The sequence below is a fragment of the Platalea leucorodia genome (genome assembly GCF_965183815.1).
Source record: "Platalea leucorodia genome assembly, chromosome: 5".
Classification (NCBI taxonomy): Eukaryota; Metazoa; Chordata; class Aves; order Pelecaniformes; family Threskiornithidae; genus Platalea; species Platalea leucorodia.
Genome location: NC_138827.1, coordinates 62,842,186 through 62,858,576, shown reverse-complemented (window position 1 = coordinate 62,858,576; position 16,391 = coordinate 62,842,186). Strand labels below are relative to the sequence as shown.

The window sequence follows — 16,391 nt, the reverse complement described above, 5'->3', positions numbered from 1 at the left end:
CTTAGTACACCCCTAAGTACACCTAAGTAAGCGGAAATATAGAAAACTGTGTTTAAACAGATGGCTAATCTATGTGAAATGGCTAGTTTAAGACATTGATTTTTAGTTAGCACCTTAGTACAAGATGTAGGTATCTTGCTAATACCCAAGTTAAGACAACAAAGGATGATTTTGATTCCCATGATTCCCACATTCTGTCTTCCTCTCCAGTCATGATGTCCTATGTCAGTCACCATTCTAAGTCCCTACCATTCCATGGAAATTGAGTCCAGTGTTCTGGGAATGTCATTTCTGAGCATCATTAAGGCAGTTTGAAGCTAAAGTTTTGCATATCTATAAAAGCTTACAAAATAATTGCATAGGATAATAATATTGAGAAGCTTTTCTGCAAATGGAACTCTGTAGGTAGCTTTTTAGCTTCGAAGAGGAAACCTAAATATGATTTAGATGGAACAAAACTTAGCAGTGAACATCTACAGCTTCTGTCAGATCCAGTCTTACCTTTTTTTATAATCAAGTTAAAAAAAAAAAACAAAAACAACAACAAAAAAAACCCAAAACAAATGAAAAACCAGATTTTGGAGTAGTTTTGTTAGGCTATGTATGTGTTTGAAGCCACAGTCCACTGAAAAATATCTTATAGGTCTTGGGTCTGTGATAGATGCACTTGCACTGATCATTAAGTCATTAGCTTAATTATTTTCATAATCATTTAAAAAGTTTGACAGGTTAATAGCGTTCTTATAGAACACGTGGTGTAGAGAGCTTCTGAAATAGAAGACAAAATGATGTTCGATAGCCTGTAGTTCAGAAATTTGCTGTACACTCATTCCTACAAATTAACAGAATAGCTACTATCAAGTTAAGTACAAACAAAATCTAAAAAACAGTTAGTGGTTATCCCTGCTGTGTGTGTACATTTTCAGATTAAAATACATTGATTTTAGTCCATTCTTAATCTTAGTGGTTGATAGGCATTTTAAAGAATACGGTAATTTCAGTCTTTGCTTTAAAGCTCCTCACAGCGGGATGTCCTGAAAATGTTGCAAACACAAATGATCAGCTAAGTCTTCAGAAAACTGTATAGTCTTTGTAAGTGGTTTTGTAATGACTATTGTAGTCCTTAAAATATATTATGTGCAGTTACCCTCCTTACATTCTTTAATGACAATCTATTTTTAATAAAGCCATTTAGCTTGGTTAATTAGAGTTAGTAATAAATCTCCTAGTCTGCTGACTAATCTTAGAAAATATCTTAGACCACACTGATTGAAAATGAGGCTGCAAGATTAACTATGTATATATGTATTTTGTATTTTTATAAGCATTATACTTGCAAGAAAAGTCTTTTGAAGAACATAGATCTGTCTCTTGATGCAAGTCCTAGAGCTCAGCTTCATGGAAAATAGTGGTAGAAAAAAAATAGGCCATGGAAAAATGGAAAATAGCCCACGCCAGTAATCTCACAAAAGGAGGCTGATACAAACCTTCATTCCCAGTTCTAGTCCAGTGTTTCATGTCAGTAGTATGCCATTTATCTTATCCAGTTTTTTCCTTGAGGCTTCTTGCAACCACTGAAGCTCCTTTCTCTGCAGTTCAGCCCCTTGTTGTGATACAGCTTCTCTTCACTGCCTGGTGTACCTAGAAGTTTTCTCATACTTGTCCTCAGCTTCTGAAGTCTCAGGTCAAAGTAGATCATTGTTAATACCACCTAAACTGGTACCTTCTACCACATTGTACTAAGCAAACGAACTCACTCTTGGAACTTACAAGAGAGTTTTTTCAGCTTTTCTAAGAATATCACTGGAGCAGGCTGTAAAGCCAGCACAGACTCACAGATATTCTCAGCTTAGTACTACTTGATCATACTTGTATAATCCCCCTTTTTCAGCTGTTCTGTCTAATTTAGGGCCAGTTTCTTTATTTTATGCTGAATAATTTCCTAGTTTCCGATTTGGGAAAGCTGATCTGTTTGTTTCCTTCTATCCAGAACTCTTCTCATGCTGCAATCCCTTCTGCTCCTTACCTGGCAAAGCCAATCCTGGCTCCAGGAAATCTGTGTTCTTTTTAGTGAAGAGCCTGAGACCTCAAGTCTGCTCGTGTCTGACTCGAGGTCAGTTGGAGAAGGTTTATTGTGGAAACCGCAGCCCCCTCTAGCATAGCATGCATGCTGAATATCAAGTCTACAGTAAGGTTCTTGATTAATAGCAAGAATGTCCCTGCAGCATCCAGGGCACCAGATTTTCTGCTCCTAAGCTGGTACAGGCCGGCAATAATTCCGTGGTTCTTATCCCTTAGGTTAACTGCTAGAGCTGAAGAAAACTGGGCTAACAGCTCAGGGTATCTTAGTATTCTGTTGGCCTTCGGTATTTTTGTATTCTCCTGTCTTCTCAGTATATATATCTGAAGGATTTGGACCTTCTTGGGAATCCAGTGCTGCAGTGGATCTTAAGCATGTTATCCATGAATCTTTGCTGAGCAACCCACTTCAATCAACATCTGATTTTGCCTTCCATTATCTGATGATGAGGAAGTTTTTCTTCATGATTGTCACTTCTACCAAATGAGAGAAGTCTGTATAGCATACTGTTAAGATGTCCTATTCCACGTAGATAAAGTTATCTTCAGAGTTCATTCTAAATTCATGTGTAATGTATAATTAGTTTCATCTGAAATACAAAACTAGCTCTCCTGTTTGTTCTTGAAGCCACAGACTTCCAGGGCTGAGACCTCCTGAATGTCAGGTCTGTCTTTGTCCTTTTATGATGAGCAAACAAAAGCCTTGAAGAAAGGACTTTGCTTCAGGTCTGTAAGTGAATTTTACAGAGGCAGATGCTGTCTCCCTGGGTTGCTGCTTTGGAGAGGCTGTTAAAAAGCTGCAAGTCTGGAACTGCCTGCTGGTGTAGTCAACGCTGTTGAACAGCATCAGCAAGTTACTTGGAAAATCTCTCCTCTGAACTGCACCCTGGAATTCCAGTTCCCTCTTCAACAAGTGTTATGTGTTGGTGAATTTTATTGGGGATTACGTGGCAAGTGTGAAACTGGTCCTTCAATCTTCAGTCAAGTAGAGAAAAGGATCATCTTATCCAGGTAATGGTGATCTTTGGGAAATACTACCTGGAGTTACTCACAGTCTAGATGTGTATATATATGTTTGAAGTCAAAGGAGAAAAAAGGTTATTTACCTGTAGGTGCTTTCACTTGTGTTGTATTGTTTCTGTGTGTATACACAGCCCTTCTCTCTTCGTGTTTGTGTGATTTTTCCATTTATGATCATAGTGGAAACCATTTCATTTAGCTGATAAATTAGTAATTACACCACAGACCATGCTGCGCAGAGCGTGGTAGTAGGACTAAACTTGATTCTTTTCATCTCCAGTATGGGAGGTACGCATAATAAAAATAAAGAGAAGGAAATAAAATATAAATGGAGTGATTTGGACAATGAGAATAGTTCTTCCATTCCAAATTGAGGAGCTATCTGGCTGCCAGCTGATGAAATTGAAAGATTTCTAGAACTTAACTTCTTTTAATCATGAGATGGTCCAGTGCAGGGTAGATCACTGCATCTTAAATTGGTAGTTTTAAACTTACTGTTAAACAATTTTAAAACATTTTTTTCTGTTTAAGGAAAAATAATTAATTTACCTGAATTTTGACTGTCTTCCACAAAATACTTACTAAAAACAGAGATTGTCCTGAATTTAATATAGGGGATTTTATACTAACAATTTGACAGCCTGCCTTTTTAAACATCGTATCTCATTATGTAGCAGGTACATAAATGACATTAACAATAAAAGTGTCAGGCCAAGTCTTTGTCACTTACACCCACATCGTTACACAAACTTTGTTATGAGTATAAATGACAGCAAAATTTTATTTGCCGTTTTTTACTATATCTCTCTGTATCCACAGTGTCGAGTTGCTTCTTTCCCATTGCTGTTATGTTGAACTATGTAAGTGGAGGGTTTTTTTTCTGTTTTGGGGGAAGAAGAGGTTTTGCTGGTATGAACGTTGAATTTGTACTTGGTTGCAGATAATGGTGAGTACTGATGGCTGATCTCTTTCTAGAGCAATGCTATATTGATATAACTGTCCAGAAGTTAACTCAGGAATATAATTTTAAAAGAATAAACTAATAAATCTCATAGTATTCAGTTGTTCACTACAGACCCCAGTCTTCCAGTTACGCCTTCAGTCAGCTTTAACAATATGTATCAAAATTAATAAAATAAGGACAACAGTGATTGTAAAAATTGTTGAAAATTGAACAGAGGAGAAAAATAGAATGAAAAAATAAGACAAAATTGTGTTTTCAAAATAGTAACATAATAAGTAGTACGTTATATGAATTTATGCAGCATTTTTGACAATTGATGATTTTATTTTTTTCTCCAGGATTTAGAGTTCCCTGTTGATACTCAAGTGAACCCATAACTTGTGCACGCTAAAGAATATAGTCAGCCCCTGAAATCTGGAGAGTATAAACTGAGCCACATATTAAAAATGCACGACTTAGCAGTGAGCTGGTAGGAACCATTAACAGTACATTAATTTTATTGTTATATACATGTTGAGTTTTATTTTTCAACAGGTCATTGAGAAGCATTTGCTTTAAGTAAATTTCTGAAAAACTACTGGCAGCAGTCAGGGGAACATTCTCTCTGAAGAATGTGAAAGTGGAAAAAATGATAATGAAATTTCGTGGGAGCGTAAATACAGAACTGTTTACAGATTGAGATTCATCTTTTATGTAAGAGTGGTGGGATTTGGTTAGTAGATATAAAAAAGGGAACCAGAGATGACTATAAACTCAGGTTACAGGAAACTGAATTATAATGCTGAATATTTTTGCAATTTGTATTTGATTGCAGTTTATTCCCTTGGGTCAAAAATCAGAAGAGTTTCAATTTAGATTAGCTTGAGCGTGCAAATAGCCTGTAAGCAATGACATTTCAGGGCTTGCTAGCTGCAGCTGAGGAAGAATAAACAAAAATATTTTTAAAAAAATGTTAGAGCTAGTAGCAAAGTTCAGACAATTCTAACACATTGTCTAGGTATGAATATTTTTAAATTAATTTTAAAAATAATCAATACTTTTATCATTCAGATAAACTTTATGTAGCATGATGCTGTTCTTACTGCACTCAGACTGCTAGTAGATTACTTCTGAAGGTATCTTCCTAAAGGAAAACTGTATTGCGATACTTAATTTTCAAAGCTTAATTTCTTGTTGCATCCAAGAAACATAATCCAATGCAGTTGTATTTTAAAAGTCCAGAAACTTGGGCAGTGTAATTCTCATGCAGATTAAGAGTTTGACAATCGACTGACTTGTTAAAAAAATCAGTGTTGTGAAGAAAGAGTAGTACACCATATAAACAGTACACAAAATCAGAGCTAAGGAAAGCAGTGGCGCAAATTAGAACATGCTGATGTGGGTGTAAGGTAAATCTTGCCTGTGAAAATGGAAACAATATTTACATATCCAATAATTACAATGCAAATGTCACAGATAACTCTCTTTAGGTGGCTATTCATATTTTGTAATAAATATCCACCGTACTGCTTTGAGTTTTGGTAGACTTCTGCTTAGTTCTGAGTTTGGGCAGGCTTCTGCTTAGTCTCTCAGATGCTCAGTTCTGGTTTTCTGTCTGGCAAATCCCTAACCTATATTTGTAAGGTAATATTTTGAATAATTTTCTCCTGTACTGTATAGTTATATTGGTCCAATCAGGAAAGAAAGCTTGCAGCTGGTGTCTCTGTGCTGCTACTCCGAGGAGGCTGTAGTAAATCCAACCAAAATATTAGTGGGTTATTGGGCTTATCTGAAGAAGGTGCAAGAATGGTGTGTGTTTAAAAAAAAAAAAAAATCTGGAGGAGGAGGAAGATGCTTCCACACTTGGCAAGAATTTCAGTGAATCAGGTGGAATCATGATCAAAAGGTAACCTTTACAGGCTACATAATCACAAGATTTACGTGCATGACAGGCTATGGAGGGGCAAGTCTAAAGTAATCATCTTCATGTTAATGTTTGCCTTGTTAAAAGTTTGCCTTTACCTGTAGTAGAAAGCCAGGTTTGAGTTGTAAATTACTTTTGAATGTTGTTGCAAACTCTTGTAAATGTTAAAATATATAACATGTAATTGAAAATAGTAAAAGTTCATAGACTAGTCAAGAAAGGACACCTCTACCTAAATTTTTCTGTTCTCTTACACTTAGAATCATAGAATCATGGAATTGTTAAGGTTGGAAAGGGCCTCTGAGATCGAGTCCAACCTGTTAACCTGACTGCCTGGCCCACCTCTAAACCATCTCCCTAAGCACCACATCTACCCATCTTTTAAATACCTCCAGAGACTGTGATTGTACCACTTCCCTGGGCAGTCTGTTCCAATGCCTAACCACTCTCTCTGTGAAGAAATTTTTCCTAATATCTAATCTAAATCTCTCCTGGCACAACTTGAGGCCATTTCCTCTCGTCCTATCACTTGTTACTTGGGAGAAGAGACCGACCCCCACCTCGCTACAACCTCCTTTCAGGGAGTTGTAAAGGGCAACAAGGTCTCCCCTCACCCTCCTCTTCTCCAGGCTAAACAACCCCAGTTCCCTCAGCTGCTCCTCATAAGACTTGTGCTCCAGACCCTTCACCAGCTTCGTTGCCCTCCTCTGGACACGCTCCAGCACCTCGATGTCCTTCTTGTAGTGAGGGGTCTAAAACTGAACACAGTACTCAAGGGTGCGGCCTCACCAGTGCCGAGTACAGGGGCACTATCACCTCCCTGGTCCTGCTGGCCACACTATTCCTGATACAAGCCAGGATGTCAGTGGTCCTCTTGGCCACCTGGGCACACTGCTGGCTCCTGTTCAGGCAGCTGTCGACCACCACCCCCAGGTCCTTTTCCGCCAGGCAGCTCTCCAGCCACTCCTCCCCCAGCCTGTAGCGTTGCATGGGGTTGTTGTGACCCAAGTGCAGGACCTGGCACTGAGCCTTGTTGAACAATGACAGATAAATATCATATGTGTTCATGTAAACCTATTCCTTGTATTCCTTATCTTGCTTCAATTATATTTTTATGTCTTACTGAAAGCGTTATTCTAGATCCTTATATCTAGTGCTTCTAGTTATTGCTAGGAGAGATACTCTTGTGAACCAGGGAATTCTAAGTATTTTCTGCAGTTAATAACTGGATATCACACCTTAAGGATACAATGCCACTTGAGAAGGCAATTTACTGGAATAAAAATAAATTGGATGTCTTTAAACTTATTTGGAAACACTTTAGAACTTGCTTGGAGAAACAGCAACTAAACTAAAAAAAAAAAGTGAGGATGTGTATTTAAATTCATATACTGGCAATATGATGTTGACTTTCATGTAAAGATAATGCTTTAAAGAAAGTGGGAGCCTAGGATACTGCTCTAAAATTAACTGAAATGCTTATTTAAAAAAATTTAAAACTTTTACATAGAAAATTCTAAAATTCTTTTGTTCTTTACGTGCTTCTACTTTTAGAATAGAAGAATTTTAAAGTGTTCTTGAAAAAATGTAAAAAATGTAATGGAACTTTTCATTTGCTTAAAAATCTCTGTCTACATGTTTAACCGTGTCTGAAAAAAGCATTTAAAATTTACAGTAATTTCAATTAACGAAGAGTTTTTTTCTATCTGAATGCTACTACTTAAAATCAATCTTTTTAAGTGATTGAAAAGAAAGACTATCTTTTGTTTCTCTTGTTAATGCTAAAGGCTATATTGTAGCCTGGTTTGCTAAAGGTAGGCCTTTTTTAGACAGCATGTCCTGCAGTATTTTTTTTACACCCTGCCCAATTTGAAACAAATTTGACAGAGCAATAACAGACCTAGAAGTACTGAGGTTCCCACGTGTTTCAAGAAAACAAATCTCTGTGTTGAAAAAGGGTCACTTTTAGTACACTCTTGGCTGCAAGTGACTAAGAATTCAAAGAGGATACAGAAGTTGTGAATACTCTATTTTTTGGAAAGAGCTTCAAATGGAGCTCATACCTTATTAGATGCTATAGAATCCAATCTCAAGGCACATAGCTAATGCACACAGAGCTTGGGTTATCATTTTTAGTTTGACACAGCAGCTATTCAGTCCTGAATCTGGCTTGCCTTGGAAGTCCAAGAGGTTATTAAATGCATAAATCAAGATTTTTTCAGAGAAGAATGACTTAGATTAGATTGTCTGTATAGGGAATTAAATAAAAATGGCCCATTTAAAGAAATTCTGAACTTTCATTAAATGTATTTACAGTAATTGTGATTGTCTATTTGATTTTACAGACAGAAGGTGGAAATCAGTATCCACTAGATGAGAGCTAATACTTTCCTATAGTTCATAAGATAGATGGAAAACATTCTATTGACTTAGGAGACCAAATTTGCTTTTTCATGATTTAGATTTTTCTCACCAGAAGCGTTGTATCGAAGTATTATTATTATTATTCTGCCCCTCTACTCTAGTCTGGTGAGACCCCACCTGGAGTACTGCGTCCAGCTCTGGAGTCCTCGGCACCGGAAGGACATGGACCTGTTGGACTGGGTCCAGAGGAGGGCCCCAAAAATGATCAGAGGGACGGAACACCTCTGCTGTGAGGAAAGGCTGAAAGAGCTGGGGTTGTTCAGCCTTGAGAAGAGAAGGCTGCGGGGTGACCTTATTGCGGCCTTTCAGTACTTAAAGGGGGCCGACAAGAAAGATGGGAATAGCCTTTTTAGCAAGGCCTGTTGTGATAGGACAAGGGGTAATGGTTTTAAACTAAAGGAGGGTAGATCCAGACTAGATCTAGGGAAGAAATTTTTCACGATGAGGGTGGTGAAACACTGGAACGGGTTGCCCAGAGACGTGGTAGATGCCCCATCCCTGGAAACATTCAAGGTCAGGCTGGACGGGGCTCTGAGCAACCCGATCTAGTTGTAGATGTCCCTGCCAATTGCAGGGGGGTTGGACTAGATGACCTTTAAAGGTCCCTTTCATCCCAAAGAATTCTATGATTCGACAATTACTAGGTTCCTTTACATTTCTCTAGAAACTGGAGCACCTGCAAATCCAAATTCACAGTTTTTACGTGCCTTAAAGCTGATGTAGATTAGTTCTTTAGACCTTCATCAGTATTCATTGAAACTCATATTTGCAGAGGGGGAAAAATATCCCTTGGGAAACCATGTTTGTTTTCTTCTAAGATGAATATTTCCCACTTTCCAAATCATCACATAGGCATTCCTCTTCTGCATTAAACTCACATATCTTCAGTATCCTTTTAAATATCCCGGTAAATCTTACTCTGCCTACAAGAATCACTGTCAGATCTATAATGCCTAAATGATCTTCCCAACCGTACCTGCTTACTGTTCGCTTTCTCCTCACCTGCTGTCTGCATCTTTCATGGAACCCCATGGGGTTTGCATGGCTTTCCATGGAAGGTACTGCTGCAGTCACCATATGCAATACTACATCTGTCATGGTTTGTATTATCTTCACTTGGGAAAAGAAAGATGCCCATGCAAACGTTATTCAGTGCCTTTTTAATGGTTAGTACAGTGTTGGAAAATAGGAAAATGTCATGTATTATTTTGGAGAGAGGTTTATCTAGGATGCAGCTGAAAAATTAGCAGTAATGGCCTGAAAGTTTCAGATTAATACAATACTATATTTAGCATATAATTTAATGTATTTTGTAGATAGAAAATCATTCTAGTTCTCTTGTTTAAATCTCGGATCAGAAAATTAGTGTTGTGAAAATACTGTCTATTTGCAGTTTATTTATGACTTTTTTTAATACCCCTTAATTCAAGCAGGATGACAAGTGAAGACTCCATCACCTTGCCTTTTTTCTTAATTTTTTTAAGATGACGTCATCTTGTCTTCCTCCTTTCCTCCCATGCCTCACACAGAGGTTACAATTTTCCATTCAAAGCTTATTTGATGTTTATCATGTATACTAGTTGCTATAAAAATGCCACTTTTGATTGTGGGTAGAATTTGTAAAGTATATGGCCTAATATTTTAAATTGATGCTTTACCTAGTTAAGTATACCTGCATAAATAGAAAATATATTATTCTCATTTACACGTAACCTCATGTTCCCAAATCCTTTATTCTTGTTCAATATTTTGTAAAAGAAAAAGATAGAGAATCGCAAATGCTCTTCCTAGGCACAGTAAAAATATGAAGCTGGAGATAATAACAAAGAAAAGCAAATACAAAATGTTTAGTGATTATCTAGGCTTTCCTGATGGGCTCAGTAAAAGATAACTTTTCTATAGGGACTAATTCATCATTATATCGTATTATACTACTTTTCCCCATTTTTTATCAGTGGATTCCAGAGAAGATTTTTAAAAACTTATCTCCTTGGGAACCATGCCAATTGACTCGCAGCATAAATTTATGTACCTGATTATATGAGACTTATTCCCAAATAGAAGTTGAAGTTGCAGTCTTGTAGTGCCTTGTGCAAAGTTATGGAGGTAAGACTGCATGGAAATTATTGCGAAACCCTGTACTCTTTCCTTCTTTAGTTCCCCTCTACTACTTTTTCTCCTTTTTAACATGTAAATACATGTGTACTGGTACACACAGATGCACATACACATGAACACAGAGGAATAATCTTTGCAGGAAAGAGAATTCTTTGTGAGTATTGACATGAGGAACTTCTGTTGAAATAGCTTGTAGTCTTAAATTTGCTATAAAAAGATGATACTGATCTGCATGGTTTCTTTAGAGTTTCAAGTTTTCCATTTGTACAGTAAGGTGGTGAGGCAGAGAGAATTTGGCAGTAGTGTGAAGAACCATGCATTTTGTTGTGTCGGTCAAACTTTGATACCTGGGCTGTACTCTGTTTCAGTCCCTTTTAGACATACCTCCCGGTCTTCCGTTTCGTTCTCAAACGTTTGATTTCATAAAGTTGCTTATGGAAAGAGCAGGCCATTACGACTGTGTTGTGTATAAACACAGTAAGAGAAGTAGTGCAGGTTATTTTTAAGCAAACATCTTGGTAGTTTTTCTCTGCTGCCCCTCCCATTTGGGAAGAACTCTGTATTAACATCTCAAAGCAACTTTCTCATAGTCTTTCCTGTCACTCCTTGCTATTCTTCTTTTTTGGGATGCCCGTAGAGTTTTGACCACAGTTATCCTGATGGTTTGCTGAGACAGCTGCCTGTCATACCGATGAATGTTGTCTCCCTTTTTCCTGTGTTCTGCCCATTTGTTTCCATCTCTCTGTTGTCTTAGAGGTGGTGAAGTAATGTCATTTTGTTCCATGTCTGAATGATGCCAAGCAAAATAGGGTCCCTCTACCAAGAGGTGATCAGTCATATGAATCGTATTGTCTCCTTGTATAATACAAGCTAGAAAACAGGATTCAAAGTCCAAAATTCATGTGGTGAAATTTCCTGTCAAAGAAAAATTCAGGGAGGTAAAAAAAATCCTTATTAATTATTTAAACCCTTTTCTTGCCTCCCTAGAGCATTAGAAAAGATATTTTTATTAAACTACATTTTTGCATTAACAGTAAAACTTTTTAATTGTGCCATCATATGCTGATTTCTTGCATGAGTAGCCACAGTGAACTGGAGATTTGCATTAGCAACATTAGCTGCTGCTTAATTTTCCTATGAAAATTGTACCTGTTTTTAAAGGAATATGACATACAAGGTAGCTACTGCAGAGCCTAACTTCTCATGCTGTAGCCACATTGATCAGTTTAGCTCCAGTATAGCAGATTTTGATGCTTTTTGGAGCATGTCTTCCTGGATTCCTGGGGCAGTATGACAATCCCTGCCTTCCAACTTCTGTGATTCAGAAGCCACCTGTTTGGTTTTTTTTTTTTTCTGTTCACTTTGTTTTGTATCTTACTCATTTTCATTTCCATCGCATGCTTCAGACTCAAGTCCATGACTTTTGAAAGGAAATTTGGGGGGTTTTAAAGTGTGGATTTCAAAGCTGTTTCTCTGACAGCTAAGATTTAGCTCCAGAATGGAATTTGTTTTCCTTACCAAACTGCTCTGGCACCCTGAGGCATGTGTATTTCCCTGGGACTAACCATGCCAGCATGTGATCTTCCATGTTAGCACTTTCAAAACATTTATATAATTTGGCTGAGACAAAAGAGCACCTTTCTAAAAATATCTTCAGGAGAGAAGGCCCTTGTTTTCAGACTTTAGACATTCCATCAAAACCAATTTATGTCCTTGTAATGCTGTAAGCAAACAATTTATAATATTGAACCTTTCAAAGACTCACTACACAAGGAATTAACTTTTTTTTAGAACTGCAGATATCCCTTTCCTGTATTGTTCTTCAAAAGCCAAAGCTTTAATTATTTCTTCAACTTATAACACTGAGGTCGAAGATGAAGAAAGTGAGTCTCACCTGTATATAAAAATACTCAGTCCCCTACTATGTAGGTATGACTATTATTTACAGATTGTGAGGTGGCTTGAAAACTGGCTGAATGGCCAGGTGCAGAGGACGGTGATCAGTGGCACAAAATCCACTTGGTGGCCACTAACTCACAGTGTATCCCAGGGGTCAGTACCGGGTCCAGTCCTGCTTAACCTCTTCATTAATGGTCTGGGTGATGGGGCAGAGTGTACCTTCAGCAAGTTTGCAGATGATACCAGACTGGGAGAAGTGGGTGACACACCAGAGGGTCATGTTGCCATCCAGAAGGATCTCAACAGTCTGGAGAAATGGGCCTACAGGAACTTCAACAAGGAGAATTGTAAAGTCCTGCACCTGGGGAGGAACAATCCCATGCACCAGTAGATGCTGGGGACTGTCCAGCTGGAAAGCAACGTGTCAGAAAAGGACCTGGGGGCCCTTGTCGCAAAGAAGGTAAATGGTATCTGGGGCTGCATTGGGAGGGGTGTTCCAGCAGGTTGAGGGAGGTGATCCTTCCCCTCTGCTCGGCACTGGTGAGGCCACCCCTGGAGCGCTGGGTCGAGTTCTGGGCTCCCTAGTACAAGACAAACGAGAGAGAGTCCAGCAAAGGGCCATGAAGATGATGGACTGGAGTATGTCTCCTATGAGGAAAGGCTGAGAGAGTTGGGGCAGTTCAGCCTGGAGAAAAGAAGGCACAGGGGCGGATCTCATCAATCAATGTCTGCAAAAATCTGAAGAGGAAAAGAGGACAGAGCCGGGCTCTTCTCAGTGGTGCCCAGAGGCAGGACCAGAGGCAACGAGCACACACTAAAGCACAGGAGGTTCCCTCTGACCATCAGAAAATGCTTTCTCACTGTGAGGGTGTCTGAGCACTGGCACAGGTTGCCAAGAGAGGTTGTGGAGTCTCCATCCTTGGACATGGTCCTGGGCAACTGGCTCTATGTGGCCCTGCTTGAGCAGGGGGGTTGGACCAGATGTATCAATCATGCATATCTAATAATACTTTTAGATGTATGTGCTATTAATTTTAATGTCTGCTGAATAAGTGTAGACAGCATAGTTGCAGGACTGGATTTTTGTGTGTGCAGAAATATTCAAATACTCAATTCTGCCTCTTTTGAAATATTCAAATTCTGCCTTTTTTCAAAAGTAGAAGAAATAGGAGTGGAAGCTTGGGCTGATCCTTATCTCTGTGTATATATGCAAAGAAATTCCTATTTCTCCTATTTTCTTTCCCTTCTCCCCATTTTAACAACCTTTGAATATGTTTGAAGTAGCTAATGCAAATGTAGAATTAACAAGAGTCACTCAGTGCATTTTCCTGACACAAGGGAGAAACGAGCAACTCTGGGTCAGTCTGGACAGATCAGTCTGTACGCTTCCAGCAAGGTTTTTTTTTGGTCGTGTTTTAAACTGTTAGCTTTACCTGATATATCCTGTCAAGTATTTTAGCATTAAATTAATGTTAATAATAAATTGATTATATCTGTCTTTACAATATAGGAAATTCAAGTAATTTCCTTTCATAAATGCTTGCATTAATGCCTTTTTTTCCCTATGACTGAAAAGGCATTTTGCTGGCCTTGATGAGAAATTTAAAGATGTGTTTACGCTGCAAATAAATGAAGTTCTTATTCTCCTGCCAAAGAACAAGTGACAAATAACCCTAAAGCCTCAAAGTGCGGTGGGTACTCCTAACAACACCTACAGTGGGACGGGAAGAATATGCTTTGTCCAGCTTATTGCCCCAGCTGCCTCTCTGTCCGTGTGGAAGCACGTGTGGCTGATGTCAGGCACGCAGACCTTTCCCCTGAGGCCTGGATGCCACCTCAGGTACAGCTGGATGAGATGGGCAAGGCAGCCGGGGCTTGAGCAGCTCTCAGAAACGTGGGTGCCTGCAGCCTAAGCTGCAAACACCAGCATGGGAAACTCAAAAGCTGAGTCAGGGAGCGAAGGGTGCCAGGCTGCAGCGGGCAGTGCAGATTTAATTTAGATCTAATGCGCAGTGAAGACAGAGTAGGCATATATATATCTGTATGTTCTCATACAGCTCTTACTATCCTGCTAGCTGAGACCTCATGCGCGCACTTATCTCCCCAACAGTCCTGCGAGGCGGTATTATCCTCATGTGAAATAATTCCTGCAAGATTACCTAAGTGGAAGATCCAGAAATTAAATTCATGTCCTCTGAGTCACACAGTTCAGTGCTTTAACCTTCAATTTCAGAGTATCACTGTTTCCTATAGAAATTAAGTTCTTAATTTCTTGCTGCATTAAGGCCCACATTGTAATCGAGAGATTATTCCATGGACTTCAGTCTGTTCATTATCGTACAGTCTCTGTAACAGCTTTAATGCAGTTTATGTGGAAGAAGTACTCATAGGAAAACGTCAAATGTAGTTTAGCTCCCTGTAATGCAGTTTAATAAGGAGAAAAAGTGAGCTCTCTGTGAATAATCAGCGAGAACTGTGTGGATCACACTTTGATAAGCTCTGTGAGGGCTTGCTGCAGCAATGGTATGAATGCAGAGCTCCCGGCTACCAGCCTTTCAACCTCATTTGTAGCTTTTTCTACCTAACACAGTAATAATAAGAGAAGTAAATGGTTCCCTTAGCTCCACATTTGCCTCTTCCCTGCACTCACTTTTTCCCTGGTAAATGTTCCTTCCTGTTCCTCTCTATAAGCTTTTGGCTATCATAGTCTTAAGAAGTCTTTTTATTTCTCATTAGCTTTGTCTGCAACTTTGGCCACAAGTGCTTACTCCTGTGGGAAGGCATCGGCCATCACTTTAATGGGCAACTTGAAACCGTAGCAGTAATAATTTGAAGTCGTATTGTGTTCTTTTATGGTGCACACTTGAAATGAGCTGGGTTTATCTGTAATTTTGTTAGTGAACAAACATCTTTATCAGAAAAGCAGAAAAATTTCAGGGAAGGTTAACAGAGGGAAAGCATATAGGTTTTTTTTGGTTGGTTTTTTTTTTTGTTTGTTTGTTTGGTTTTTTTAACTACTTACCTTCATAGTTTTTGAAGCGGACTTTGCAGAAAAACCTGCAAGTACTTGTTTACAAAAACATGATTGTAAAAAATATTGTCTTAACTTTATTAAGGCTCTTGCATATTCTCCATAGACTGAAAGATACGATGCCTGGTAACTGTCAGCTCTACTAAATTTGGTTTATTTTCTTTTTATTCCCAATAGTCTGTGGATAAGAAAGGGGTTGAATAGATTGGGTTAGTAATTTTCTGGTAAGTGTTTAATTGAAAACAGTCAGCCTGTGGTGATCCAAATATTCTGAACACCAAATACACTAATAACTAAATATTTAATTGAGGTGTGCTTATTTTGAGGTGTGCTTATTTTGAACAAATGTAACTTATAAGAAATAAAAAAATTGAAATTGTTTTGACACTTGTGATATGGGATGAAGTGCTAACTTGAAGAAAGTTATTTTGCAAATAAGTTTATTTATAAATGTGTTTTACAAACATATAAACAAGATGTTGAAATTTTATTAAAATGGAATGTTTTGGTGAGCTTGAAAAAGATATTGTATGAGGGAATTCGCATCGTGGATTTTTTTTTTTTTTTTTAAAGTGCTCAATGTATTTTAGAATAGAAAAATGCTAAACTCCAGTTTTATATTTTGATACAATTTTAATAATAATTTTTAATAATAATTTTAATACAACACAATTCTAATAGCTACCTGCAAAAAGATCCTCAGTTGATATACAATACTGAAATTTTGTAAATTGAAAATCCACTTACATTTTTATTATATTTTTAGCACCCATTCAGAACTACTCTTTGTCAAGAAATGTGGAAGCAAGTGTTTATCTAAAAACCTTTGTTTTGATTCCATATGTCAGTTTTTAAGTTTTCTCATATTTTGCAATTAATTTCTCCGTGTAAAGAAATATATATCTTTGGAAGAAGTTGGGTTTTTTTAAAAGTACAGTTTTTAGGCGGTCACA

General features: G+C 38.0%; 1 protein-coding gene across 1 annotated transcript in view; it reads left to right on the top strand.

Annotated features, from left to right (window-relative positions):
- Window positions 1-16,391, top strand: part of SPAG16 (sperm associated antigen 16) — a gene marked incomplete at both ends in the record, with an annotated part of 412,526 nt that overhangs the window by 56,402 nt on the left and 339,733 nt on the right. The window contains 2 exon segments of the mRNA XM_082311439.1: window positions 4,402-4,437; window positions 4,441-4,532. Coding sequence (XP_082167565.1) covers window positions 4,402-4,437; window positions 4,441-4,532 — 128 coding nt within the window.